The sequence below is a fragment of the Melozone crissalis genome, unplaced genomic scaffold (genome assembly GCF_028551555.1).
Source record: "Melozone crissalis strain CALT ecotype California unplaced genomic scaffold, PUWL_Pcris_2 ptg000006l_1, whole genome shotgun sequence".
Taxonomy (NCBI): Eukaryota; Metazoa; Chordata; class Aves; order Passeriformes; family Passerellidae; genus Melozone; species Melozone crissalis.
In genome coordinates, this window is record NW_026535784.1 from 37701245 (window position 1) to 37714770 (window position 13526).

The 13526-nt window shown below is 46.7% G+C and overlaps 1 protein-coding gene across 2 annotated transcripts in view; it reads right to left on the bottom strand.

The window, feature by feature from the left end:
• FHDC1 (FH2 domain containing 1) overlaps positions 1 to 9743 on the bottom strand; it is a 37148-nt gene extending 27405 nt beyond the window's left edge. Inside the window, exons 1-2 of one of the 2 annotated variants that reach the window (XM_054295618.1) lie at positions 9725 to 9743; positions 4236 to 4867 (exon numbers count right to left, since the gene is read on the bottom strand). In XM_054295618.1, coding sequence (XP_054151593.1) covers positions 4236 to 4718 — 483 coding nt within the window. In that variant the 5' untranslated portion in view covers positions 4719 to 4867; positions 9725 to 9743. Of the gene's footprint in view, positions 1 to 4235; positions 4868 to 9142; positions 9230 to 9724 lie in introns of those variants that run through there. The other variant, XM_054295617.1, reaches the window with a different exon arrangement.
• Positions 9744 to 13526: the final 3783 nt, after the last annotated feature.

Here is a 13526-nt window from a genome sequence, read left to right on the forward strand (position 1 = left end):
TCACTGGGATTCTCCATAGCAAAAAAACACCTCTCATATGGTTTTTTATGATTTACTTTAGTAACTTCAGGAGAGCTTTCTTCATTCTAATCCTCTACTCTCTGAAACTGGAAATACTACAGTTCTCTCAGATACTTTCCACCATCTCCATACCTGTACTTTGCAAGCCCATGTAAAACATCACAAGTCACTTGCCATCACTTCCCACATCTACTTTATAAACAGTGCAATCTCTAAACCAAGGACAGCAATTCACTCATTAATCCACTTTTCATCATCAGAGTACTCAACCCAGCATAATTCCAAAATCTGCAGAAGGCACAGATCACACAGGCCTCAATTTGACAAATGTTAATCCACCACCGTTTTCAAGGTGCTATGAGAAAGGGGAAATTAGTCTGAGTACCATGGTGAAGTTGTGTTGATGGTAAGAGGAATCCCAACACGAATTTGCAACCAATACGAAAGATTCAGAGGAGTGTACAAAAGATTCTGGGAGACACATCAAAACTGACTTTGTAGTGACTGGAGAGATGCAACAGGAGTTTCTTGCCATGAAATCATCAATGAGGAAGAGAAACACAACAAAGTGGATTTATAACAGATCAGTAAAACAAAACATTGTAGGTTTTCTTTGCCCAAGAATAATGGGATTTCCCATGGTGGGAGAGAGTTTACAAATTACAGCAAGCATGGAACAGCCTGGTGGCTCAGGCTGGGTGCTGAAGGTTAGGAAGGATATAAATAACTTCCTGCTTCAGCCTCCACTTCACATTACAACACAGCAACCATCACTCCATGCCTGCAGTCACGGTGCAGCAGAGTGAACCTAGCAGCTTCCTAAAGGGCTGTCCCCACTCTGTGTCATCCTCCCATGTCACGCTCCTAGCCTGCTTTTTCCCTTAGGCAGGCACTGGTACTCATCTCATTTGGTTCTTGCTGATAGCTCTCCTCTGGATTAACAGGTTGAATCAGCTCTCAAGAAGGTGGAACAAGCATCAGAGCCAGCACAGGGAAAACACAGAAGGCATGTCTAGGAGAGGGGGCAAGAGACATCCTGTTCACTCCTCCATCTTCCTTCTCTCTCCTCCTCCCACTGTCCCTTTGCACAGATTCTGGAATTCACTGCATCTTTCCTCAAAGTCATCAAACCTCTCTCAAAGATCAGAAACTGCTCCAGTAGAAAACAAACTAAGAGCCCCACCGCACTCTGCTGAGCTGTTTACTTAAACTTGTTTACAGAGGGTGCAATATGTGTATTACATGATCCAAAACCTGTCCAGAGGCAGCGGACAGGTGGGGTGAGGTGAGAGGCAGGAGCAGAGGCACGGTTTGAAGGAGAAAGCAAGAGCAGTTCCTCTGGCTGACAAGAAGCTGCTCTGCCCACTCTGCTGCCAGGCTAACTAGAGCCTGGCTGAGTGCCTGCTGTGCCACACTGGGACACCACTGAAGGATGGGGAAAGTAAATTGGCGTGTAAACTTAACCTTGCACCCCCTATTTTTCAGAGCCTCAAATTACATGGAACCATAGGGCAAATTAAGCCTTTGGTCAAGGAAACATTTTAATTAATCTCCTAAGGGTTTGGTGAGGGCTTGTTTACAAAAAGGAAAGCATTTGCCGTAGGAGTTTGACTCAAGCCTCAGAAGGGACTTCTGTTATAATGATGATGTTACATATGAATTCCCTGTGGAGTGAGGAATTCAAAGGACATGCAGTGTTGTAAGCTCCTACATGCATAGAACTTTTACCAAAATTGCTCATCATTTCATAATCAACAGTAATCTCTGGCAAAGGTATGAAACCCCAAATCTCCTCCATAGTCTGTAGGGCAGTGCCCTCAACACTGGCTGAAGAGTAACTCTTCTCCCCTTCCACTGAAGCTACACCTTGCACCAAGAGGGAGGCTATAGGGACAACAGAGCACTCCCTGGCCCTGCCCTTCTGTACAGCACTTCGGACACATGCTGCTTTTTTCAGATTTGGATCTAAGTAAAAGTTGAGTTTATGCACTTGAAGTCGTCTTGAAAATTCATTGTGGATATATGATGCCAACTAGGCTAATTCCACTATGAAAACTTCTAAGAACATTTTTCTTTGCTGGACCACAAAGCACTAAAATCAACTGTGTCGTACACAAAAGGAACAGAGGTACTGAAACTCAAAATGTCTGATCCACCTGGTTTATGGAACAGCCACAAGCAGAACTAGAGCTCCCTCAGCCCCACACCAGCACACAGGTCACACAGATTCCTCACACCCCAGCTCCTGTCAGCCTCTGTAGGTTTTACCAGAGTGAGCTGAGGATAGCCATCCACGCTGAAGCGATCGATGGCAGCTGACAATGTGCGGAGTCACAAACCAGGCCCGTGCTCCCATCCCAGCCCCTGCCGAGCCAGGCCTGAGCAGGTGAGGCACGTGAGCTGCTGCCCATCTGTACTTCCAGTACCACACAGCTCCTCAGGATTATCTCCTTCCCCCCTTGCTAAGCAGATAGGACTGCAAAGTCCATTAGCACATGAGAAATTGCTCACCACTGACACACTGCTGCAGCATGCCTGACACAGCTTAGCGAGCCAGTGGAACACTTTGTCACTTAAGTGGCATCACTCAGAGCCAGTCCTGCTGCCTCACCACCTGCCACGTGCAGAGTCACCATGGGAGCCCTGAGCCAGGTGCACAGGCACCAAGCAGTGCAAATGCACTGCACCACCACATCAGCTCCAGACAGATGCACGAAAACCATAACTTTCGGCAAGGCAGGGTTTTGTTTCCAAGGCACTGTATCTTGGAGAATCTCTGGTTTTGCAGGCCTCTGATTTTAATCTCTACCACTGCATGAGTTCTAGAGCTCACTGGGGTTTTCTCTGACCTACCTATTGCACACTATGGGCCACATTCAGTTTATGAAACTCATTGTAATATTTACCAGAACTAGATCTTTATCACACAGCAGTCCTGAAAGGGGGAGCCTCTGAGGAAAAGCAGGAGGCCAGAGCTCTGTACGTCTGTTCTCAGCACAGGAAATGCACTCACTACACTCCTGATTCAAAGATGAACATAGCCTGAAAACAGCACACAGGTTAATGACTACCTCTGATGATGGCCCCAATTACTACCTCCCAACATCAGGTTTCAGAGCCTACGATACACATGCCCTCTTAAACCTTAAATTTCAATATGCGCAACATGCATACTATCAGTGCATTGGTTTCTCATCTTGTCCCTTCTGATCTTATTTTGACATCTCCTGAATCCTGCAAGATATCAGCAACTTCATATCCCTATTTTCTCACTAAAAACTGATGCATTGTTACATCTCTTAACCCCATGCCCTCTGTATTTTGTTTACAAGCCAACATGTATGTAGACACACACTAGTGATTAAATCTGCATTTCAGCCCTCCAATTACTTCAGAGAAAGATCACTTGAGACAATTCAATTCAGGCTTCACAAAGAGGCTGTCTATAAATGAGGATTTAAGAACTAGAAAAGCTACTTATCACTTCCCTGGAGAGTGTCTGAACCTGAGAGTACTTGGTTTAGAGTACTCCTCGCCACCAGAACAGAAATCAGCAGCAATCTTGGGACTTTCCTGGAAGGTTATCTTCATGTCCAGAAAAAGTAGGGAAGATGAAGTAAAGTTTTTCTTAGCAGGAAAGTCATGCTTATGAAAGTGGAAACTTTAAATTTATTAAATAACAAATACCTTTAATCACTATAATATGTTCTATATCCCTGCTGCCATACTGGCACTTCCCTTCCTGATGTCTCTAGGATACTGTGGGAAACATAGCATTAACCTTTGCAAACAGGACCCTCTTCTCCCCTGCCTGGTACATGTTTGCATGTGCAACATCTTGCCTGCATCACAGACACAGAGCAGGAGTTGAAGAGACAATACAACTGTGTTCCACACTGGAAACTCAAGGGCTGTCCAACATGAGTAAATACAGATGCTTTCAGCTCCCTCCGCTTATTCATATTTATTTTAACAGGTGATCAAATCACAGCACTTAGCAAGTAAAAATAATAAAACACAGTTAGCTCTTTGAAAAACAAATATGTGCCACTAAGAACAAAGAGTTTATGTTTCCCATCATTCCCCTCTCCTTTGAATCAAGACAAATTTGCCGTAAGGATGAAACATGACAGAGAAAGAGAAAAAGGCGAGGCAGAATTCACATCCACTCCTACAGCATTATGTAAAAAAAGAGGTTTTACTTTAATTCTTACCTCCTCTTTAGTCTCTTTAAACGAAGACTTTAAAGATCGTCTTCGGGAGTCCTGGGGTTTGGCTTCCTCCTGCTGCCCAAAAAGTTCCTCAATTGTCTTCGTATCAATTTGATACTGTGGTCGTGCAGCAATTGTCCAGATATTGTTTTTACCACGGACTTGTTCCTCGGGGATAGTTTTCCAGAAAAAGCTTCGCATTCGTTTTTTTTTGCCGTGGCTGTCGTGCCCATTTAGCAGCTGTGGAGGCAGAGGTACGCTGGGGCCGGGCAGTGGAGGAGGGGGTGGTGGAGGGGGTGGCATGCCCGGGGGCAGCGGAGGGGCTGGGGGAGCCCCAGTGAGGGGACATGGCGTGGGGTGCGGCGATGCTGCAGGCTGAGAAAGTTGAGGCGCTGTCGTCGTATCCTCGCTCATTAATCCCGTCGCAACTGGAATTGCCCCATTTTCTTTATCATTGACCAAGGAGAGACAATTCATAACATGCATTTTACAGCCTCCCCGAAGGGGAGAGTGTTACTTCCTTGGATGGGTTTGGAACATGGAACAGCCGGCGCGGCAGGCGCTGGGATCACGCCCTCTCAAAGCCTATCTGCCAGCAGCGGCAGCGCAAGAGGGGACTGCACCATCTCCGCAACCTGCGACAAAGGACAACAGGGACACTCAGATCACACACACTGGACACTGTCCCTCACACTGAAAAGACACCAAAGGCACAACACCTATCAAGTTCTCAATCCAGAAGGGAAATTCAGTGAATCAAAAGCCTTTCACGGGGCAGTAGTTTAACATTTATCCACACCAAGATTTCAAACAGCTTCAGGTGCCTAGATTTCAAGAACATATATAAACACAAGAATACCTCTACGTCACCCACCGTGGGTATCAAAACTACCTATTACTCTCCATTCAGTGCAATTTTGTAAAAGAATATAGTTATCTCAAATTATTAAAAAAACTATTATTCCACCGCTAATTTCAGGTATGCTTTTAAAGCTGACTGCACACAGTACTAACTATGGGACTAACTGCATCAAACAGACCCTGTTTGAATCTTCTAAACCATGGTTCAAACCCAAACTGCATAAAAACAGCTAAAAATTTGCTGATGATTTAACAGTCTAGCCTAGTGTACTACTTTTTTTGCCCTTGTATTTTTCACATAAATGTAAATAAGGGCAAAAATAGTGTACAATCCCTTAAGTCTCTCTGTTTGCTGAGCATGAACTTAAAAGTATTATTGGTGTGGCTGCACTATCTCCCAAAATACACTCAGAGAAGACAGACCACAGTTTGATCAAGCTGTCCTTGATAATTTACTTCAGCATCCAGGTTAACAGTGCCAGTTCAATAACAGAAAGAGAGAAAGGACAGAGTAGCTGGTAGGTAGAACAGGACCCCACACATCCTAAGCATTACACATATGCAAAGCTTTAAATACTTTGGGAAGTTTTAACCTCCGGATTATCTCATAAAACAACAGGAATCACAGTGGGTTTTAGCACTTTTTTATACTGTTACCTTCTAAATAAAAATGCTGTTATTAGCAGCAAACCTTCAGGTAAGAGCATGAGTTCCACAAACCCCACACTTTTAACAAACCAAATCTATTGAACAGATTTAATTCATAAGTCTCAGGGAAAAACTAAAGTGTTTCAAATACATACCAATGAGGAATCTCATGATTTTATGGAAATTTGGAAGCTATCTCAAAAAAAAAAATTTGGGAATTTACAAGAAAAAAAATTGAAAATTCAAAGATGGCACACAATGCAAACTCAGATAGGAGACAAACAGGCCCCTGAGGAAAACTCAGTCTCAGGAAACCTCACCAGAAAAAGCTCAAGTAATGCCCTGGCACAAGAACAACATCAAATCAGAAATTTGGCACTGACTTAGTGGTATGCCTCCTCAGCAGGGTTCACATGGAGCTAACAGCAACCCAGATCAATTTGACATTGTATAATAGTGATGAAAAAACTTCGCTATTTTTGCCAGAGATCCATCACTAGACCGTACATGAACAAACAGACCCAAGTCACAGAAAAAAGCCTTAGGGTAAATTCTCTCTTGGTCTGCAAGGACTCAGCCACTCAGAGCTTCACTGAAATCAATGGAAAACAACACAAAATCATCCACTGTACCTTTTCTTCTCAAAACCTTGCTCAGGTAGCAATGAGCTCCTCTCTCCTGCTTCAGATTTTCCGATCTCATACCTTACATTATCCGTGCATTTACAAGAGCAGAAAACATATATAAAAAGCCTGTATAAGGTTTAAATCACAGGCATGATGGAAAATATTTTAATGGCATGGTAAAAAGGAGAGAAGCTACAAAGAAAGTGGATCAGGATAGAGTGTTTCAAATTTAAGTCAGCATTAATATCGAGCTGCTATTACAGGGCTCTGCATGTTCACGCCTCTCCTCCCAAATTCATGATCATAGAAGCAGAGAGGCATAAAAAAGCAGGTGCAAGGTGGTGGAAGGAGATTAACCACTCAAAGCAATTAAGTGTTGCATTAATTTAAAGAAATACTCAACTAGGAAGAACACTTTTCCTCCCTACTACTTATTTAAAAATGAAAAATGTATTAGCTAGTTTTCCACCATCATACAAAGCAGTATTCAACATTATTATTTTCTAACTTGGGTTCCCACACATTCACCAAAAAAGTTTAAAAAAAGACACAGACAGACTGACCGACCATGCCCCAGGCAACAGTCAAGAACCTCATTTTGAGACTTTCAATAAGTCCATCTGCTTTAGGAAAAACAGGATCAAATCCTAATGGAACAGGGTTGTAGGAGATGAATCATCAGAGTCACAGCACTAACACACAGGAGTGGAAAACGACTGATCTCAGACCTGAGCGCTCCTGCGCTAGACAAGGGACACTCCTAGTGAAAGGAGTGGAGAAGGCACGGGGAAGAAAACATCCCAACCTAGATGTAAAGATAGATAGAACAGGAAAAACTGTTTTCAATCCAACGAGTCCCGTACTGCTTTAGATGAGGTAACACCCAGAACCAGGAAAGGGGAGGAATCAGCATTTGGAAAGAAGGCACAAAAGGAAAGGCACAGCATAAAGGCTGGCATTCAGCTTTGTTTTCTGACAGATAAGCACGATCCAGGTGACAGAGGTCACCTGCTTGTGAGAGGATGGCAGTCTCGAGTTACCAGACACCAGGGGACTGGTCAAAATTCCCTTCTCATGCTGCCTCTCCGGAGGAGCCGCTCAAAGCTCTTCCCAGCGGAGGCTCCCACCACCACCGTGGGTGGGAGAGGAGAGAAGCTGGCAGCCAGGACAGGTTCTGGGCTGCTCGCTGGTATCAGCAGGTGCCTCTGAGCAGGAAGTACAGCAAGAGGAGGTGGGGAACAAGGCAGCCGTTCCAACTGTGAGCTACAGACACCAAGACACGCGGGACCAGGATGCGTAATAGAAGCCAAGCAAAATTTTAACTCCTAAGGAACCTCTCCACACTTTTCAAAGGATTAAAGGGGAAAAAAATGAACCAAAGAACAAACGTTTAAGACGTTGCAATTATACCTCATTGTTGCATGTCTGTTATCCAAAACAGCCGGAGAAGCACCAAAGCGCTAAAGTAACATCTTTACTGCACGTTTTAATTGTGTCCATATTTAGCATAAAAGAAATATTTTATTTCTTTGTCTCATTCATTGTTTTAGCCAAGCTAATCTAACTTGGAAATGTAATTTAAAAGTAAGAGGGTGGGGACAACTTTCTCCCCAGGTAAGAAAAGCACTCTAAAGTAATTTGTTTCTTGCAAAAAAGGCAGTTGCCACTAAGACGACACAGATTGGGTTTGCATACACAAATTAACAGGTGAGGTGCACGACGCACTGAAGGGCATTTCATAATTCATACTGCAAGATATGACTGACTCTCTTTAACTCACACCTTACGCTCTCCCCTGCCCACGGTGCTGTATCAGGCGCCCTCCAAGTTCTCATGAGAACAACGCCGAGCCCAACCACAGCATTTGGTTGTCTGTGTCTCAAGAACAACTCTACAAAAGGAAAAGGGAGCAACTAGTTGCTGCCTGCAGACAGAGGAGCTGCAAACGCCAATAACCATCCCCTGATCCTGCCAAAATCTGCGGGTTACAAGGAACACGCAGCTCACGCTATTCAGCGACTCCGCACTCGCCGGCTCAGTGCAGTGCATCCCACAGAAGCGCTGTGCGGCACCGCGTCCCTGCAGCCGCCCGGGCCGGGCCGGGCCGGGACCTGACGGGGCTGGCCCGGGGGGCTCGACCCCGGCTATTTTCTGTTCGGGCTCCCAGGTGCCGCAGGGAAAGGGCTCCCTCGGGAGGAGCCCCAGCCGCACCGCTGCGCTCTCCGCCCGGACAAGGTGCCAGGCTGCGGTGCCTGTGGGGGCCCTGCCGCCGGGACCACCCGAGGGGCCGCGACAGATCCTTACTCCCTAATTCCCTTCCACCGACGCCGCAGGCCACGGGGCACCGCGCAGGGCGCTGGCGGCTCGGCTGCACCCGGGGTAACACCGCGCCCGCTGCCCCCCGGCTCCGCCGGACCCCGCCGCCCGAGACGCGCCCCGGCCCGGTGGGAGCGCCCCGACCCCGCTGTCCCCGCAGGACGCGGCGGGGGCAGCGCTCGGCCCGCCGGAGAAAGCCGGGACAGCGCCCGGGACAGCGCCGTGCGAGCGGAGCGGCGGCAGCGGCTCTCCCGCCGTGCCAGGGGCCGGCCGGGCCCGGGGTCCCGCGGGAAGGGGAGTCCGTCTTCTCCCCGGGAGCGCTCCCCCCTCCTACGCCTCGGGAAGGCGGCGAAGGACCCGCGCAGGAGGGCGGCGACACCCCCGCTCTGCCCGGCCCGGCTGCGCCCCCCGGCACCGCGGAGCCCCGGCCCGGCCCGGGGGTCCCCGCGCCCCGCTCACCTCGGTGCCCGCGGGAGCACGCGGCGCAGCCCGGTCCGGTGCCGCCGCCGCCGCCGCCGCTTCCTCCCATCGCGCCCGGCCCGGCCGCGCCGCCGGAGCGCGGGGCGGGGCAGCGCAGGCGCGCCCGGGCGGGGCCGCGGCAGGTGACGGTGGCGGCGGCGGCACCGGGAGGGGAGAGGCCGCGGGGCAGCGGGGCCTCGATCCCCCTGCCCGGCCCGTGCCACCGCAAAGCCCGTGCGGGAGGAGAGCGACCCGCGGACCAGCGCCGGTGCCGCCGCCGCGGCGAACGGAGATGCGCAGTGGCGCCTCCGGGGGCGCTGGGTCTAAGCCAGCTCCGGCTGAGCTGCTCCATCGACACATCCAGCCAACCCTGCCCGCACGCTGTCACCGCACTCACTGCAACTATTTCTATAGGAGCAGGACAGCGGGGCTACCGGCAGCGGCCCCGCTGGAAGGAACGGGCTCCTCTCCACGGCTGAAGCCTTTCGCCCTCTGCCCACGCTCCCGAGCAAGCGCATCCCTCGGTCCATCCCGCATCCCTCGGTCCATCCCGCATCCCTCGGTCCATCCCGCATCCCTCACCCCGGCGCTCCCCGCCGGCTCAGCCCTGCAAGCTCGGGGGAAGAGGCAAGACGGGCCCCTTGTGACTCCAAAGCGGACGGTGGGAGAGAAGTGCAGACGAATTTAAGATGTGATCACAGCCCTGGGTTGCAGCGCTCCAGGCAGCAGCGCATGTGAGTTGTGGATGCCCGAAAGCCAAAGTACCATCGACTGATAAGACAGCAAACAAATACAAACGGTTCTAAAATATTCTATCAAGAGATTGAATCCTATGTCTAAAATAAAAACATTTTTCCAGGAGGAGTAAAGGTGAAGAACTTCACTCAAGTCAATTAACAGTCAGCCCACACACCCCAACACTATTTTATACAGAAGGCAAATTCCAAAGATGGAAACAGGAACTCTTCCTTTCCTGAGAAAGGAGGGAGGGAGGGAGGAAGAAGAAACCTCACTTCTAGTCCTGCTTAATAAGCCACCAAAGCTTCTGAGCTGAGCACAGGAGAGAGAAAACACCTTGATACAACCAGGGGTGGGAAAGCAAGAGCAGCAGGACAAAATCTTATCTTACCTGTGTAGTGCCTCACCTGTGCTATTTAGTCTGCTCAGGTGTTGGGAGGCAGGAAGCAGAGGAAGAGTGGGGAACCAGGTGGCCTCCTCTGGCTCAGGCCCATGGTTGCAGGGGTTACACCATTCCTGCTCACAGTTCTGCAGCCAGAAATCTGTCTGACCTACTGGTCTGGCAGGACAGCCTGCTTTAGTCACCTCAATTTAAAAAAGTAATATTAGAACAAAAGGAAAATTTAGGGAACGTAATGCCAGAACCCAGTCATTTAAGCTGAAAATTTACTGAATGGAAAGAGTTGAAGTGCAGTAAAAGGCAATTCCCATCAGAGCACACATCTCTGCTTGGCAGGGTTAGCACAGCTGGAGAGGACACGCTCAGCTCGGAGCCAGCGTGGACATTCCTCGAGAGTGTCAGGGCGGCCCTGAGGTCATCCCGAGGAAGCGCTTTGCGCCCGGACTGTAACCGCTGCTGCCGGAGCCAAAGGCACTTGTTTTCATTGCTGCCAGTCATGAGCACAAATGTGCTCTGGAAAAGACGGAAAGAGTAAGCCAAACAAGAGACTTGCATAATGGCATTGTATGTGAAAAGTCAGAACCCAAACAGGACAGCAGAGGACCTGGGAGCCAGTCCGGATGTGAAGTTAAACTCTTCACTTTTCCTCACCCTGTGGGTTTGTTCTCCCTGAACTTTTCCAAAACATGTTAGCAAATTCATTTTAAATTTTTAGCTTTAGATTTTTTTCACCTAAACATGTAACACTCAACAGGCAAATATTTTGCCCACACGGCTAAAATGACTCTGAGTTATAAACAACTGAAAACTGGTCTTTACAGTAGGAAATATTAGGCAACTTTAATAACAGGCAGATCAAGCAGCCCCGCCTATAATAAACAACAAATGCACCTCCCTAGAACAGATAGCATTTAGATGAGTTGGTACACTACAAAACCAAATCATACTGTTAATTTTTTAAGATTTCCAATTAATGAAATGCTCAAGACAGTTTTCAGGATTATTACTTTTTTTAAAGCTTTTTTTTTTTCTTATGAGAAGTAAAAAAACACATTGTCTTTTGTAAACTCTGCTTTTCTTCAGAGCACAGAGCATCTAATTATTTAAGCTGTACACAAATCTAATGACTGAACAGATCTAATGGAAATAAAGCAATTTACACCACCTGAAAAAAGGTGTCATCTTCATTACAATCCCTCAATTTTACAGAGCTTGGATAAAAGGAGGAGAAAAAGTTAATTGTGACACTCCTGTCACAATAACCAAGTTATATTAGGGCTCAAAATTAAGCACTCTGTTAGTTAAGCTCTCAAAACAAAATCCTGCAATTAATTACCACCATCACATAAAACTAGCATGATGCATATATAAGAAAGGCAAATCAAAACTGAACAAGCAACACTAGTTTTTAACATTATTTATCACTTAAGTGCTTGAATTTACAGCCCTTAGTATTTTTTAAAAGGCAGCAAGATGTATAATTATTTAATTAGCACAGTAAGACACACTATTCATTAAGTAATAGGAACACACTGCTTATAGCTGAACTGCTCCTGACTGAACCAATGGATTTTGTTGCTGCTGTGAACAGCAACAACAGGGAAAACCTGAACTAAAAAGTTGTTTCAGGTTTATTCTGTTCTAGATCTGATCTCTGCACTTAATTAAGAAATTAATTAAGACAGCCACACTGGGACCCATCTCAGTCCTGCCAACCAGTGTTACACGGGAACTCTGCAAAGATTCTCCTGGTTTCTCTTTCTGCTCCTCCTGGAATATCAAATACTCTCTCTCTTCCAGTAGCTATTCTCTTTAAAACAGATTCTCATCAAGGGATGAGACTGAGTGTATTTGCTCAGAAAACAAAGTTCTGTTCACCTACAGCCATTATAAAAACTTGAATGCCCACTTTATGCTAGGAACAAGTACTTTACAGAAATACACCACCAAGAGCAGACAGCGCAGAATTGTTGCTGCTCCTGCTCCCTTCTTACACTTTTTTTTCAGAAAGGCAGCTGAAGTGTAAAAGGCAATGCTTCTGTGCCAGCAGTCTCAGCCACAGGAAACAAAAGACTGGCAAACCACAGACTGAGCTTTTCTGTCCAAGGCCACTCAGTGCAAGCTTCATACACTGCTGCTCTGTGCCTCAGAGCAGGGACCCTGCTGGAAACAGCAGCACATCCCTTTCCCTTCCCACTGCTTCTCCACCAATTTATGCCCTTCTTCCCCAAGGCAGGCACAAACCATCCTACCTGCTACTCCTACGCTACAGGGTAAGCTGCTTCCTTCACTCCCTTCAATCTATTACCACGATGACAAAAACATGTGAACACCCTCCTTGTCCCTGGCCATTTGGTTTCCACACAAGACTCATGGAAATGAAGAGGAGGGGTGTTGGTAAAACACGTGTAGAGAGGTGAACAAGAGCACTGTCACAGACAGAGAACTCTGTTTTCTGTGTATCCCTGTCTTTAACACCAGAGCAACCAGAAAGAACGCAAAGATGTCAAAGAGCAACAAACAGTAAGAAACGAGAGAAATATAAACCAAGCAGTCAAATCCTCTGTCTAATAAAGATCCTCTAATAAAAAAACCCTTTCATCTTGACACAGCTTAGCAACAAGTAGTTTGGTTAACTTTAGGGTGAGAGCTACCATAAAATATGGTAACATTCACAACTAATATAAAAACATTTTTGACTAGTACAACCCTTACACCAAGCATGCAACATGGAAAAGATAACCAGACTTAACCCCCAAACCTGAAGGCAATTGCAGATGAGGAATGCTACATAATTACAACAGCTTTCACTTTTTGTAACACCACAACAAGGAACAAGAGCAGATAAGCAAAGCATAAAAAGTGAATATGCCCCCCATTCAGTTCAAAACAGAGTTGAGGGAAACATTTAGCTTTCTTTTTACATTACTTTGATCGTTTTTGAAAGGACAGACAGACTAGAGATAAGGTTTCTGGGAAAACCAGCTGACTGAAGATCGAAAAAAAAGCTGTTACTTTAATGATGTTATGATGTTAATGGTGTATTAGTATACTCTTGCCTGTGTAGATCTCTTTCCAAATAAAAATACAGAGACATTGTGTAACCAGAAATGTCCTTTGTAAGAGGCTTGTAAAAGCACGAAGTAGGCCAAGGAGCATTTTTAGAGCACAAAAGCTGTTTGTAGAATTCAGATTAACAAAATAACATGAGCAACAAGTTTCAAACAAGCCAGGAGTACAGATAAC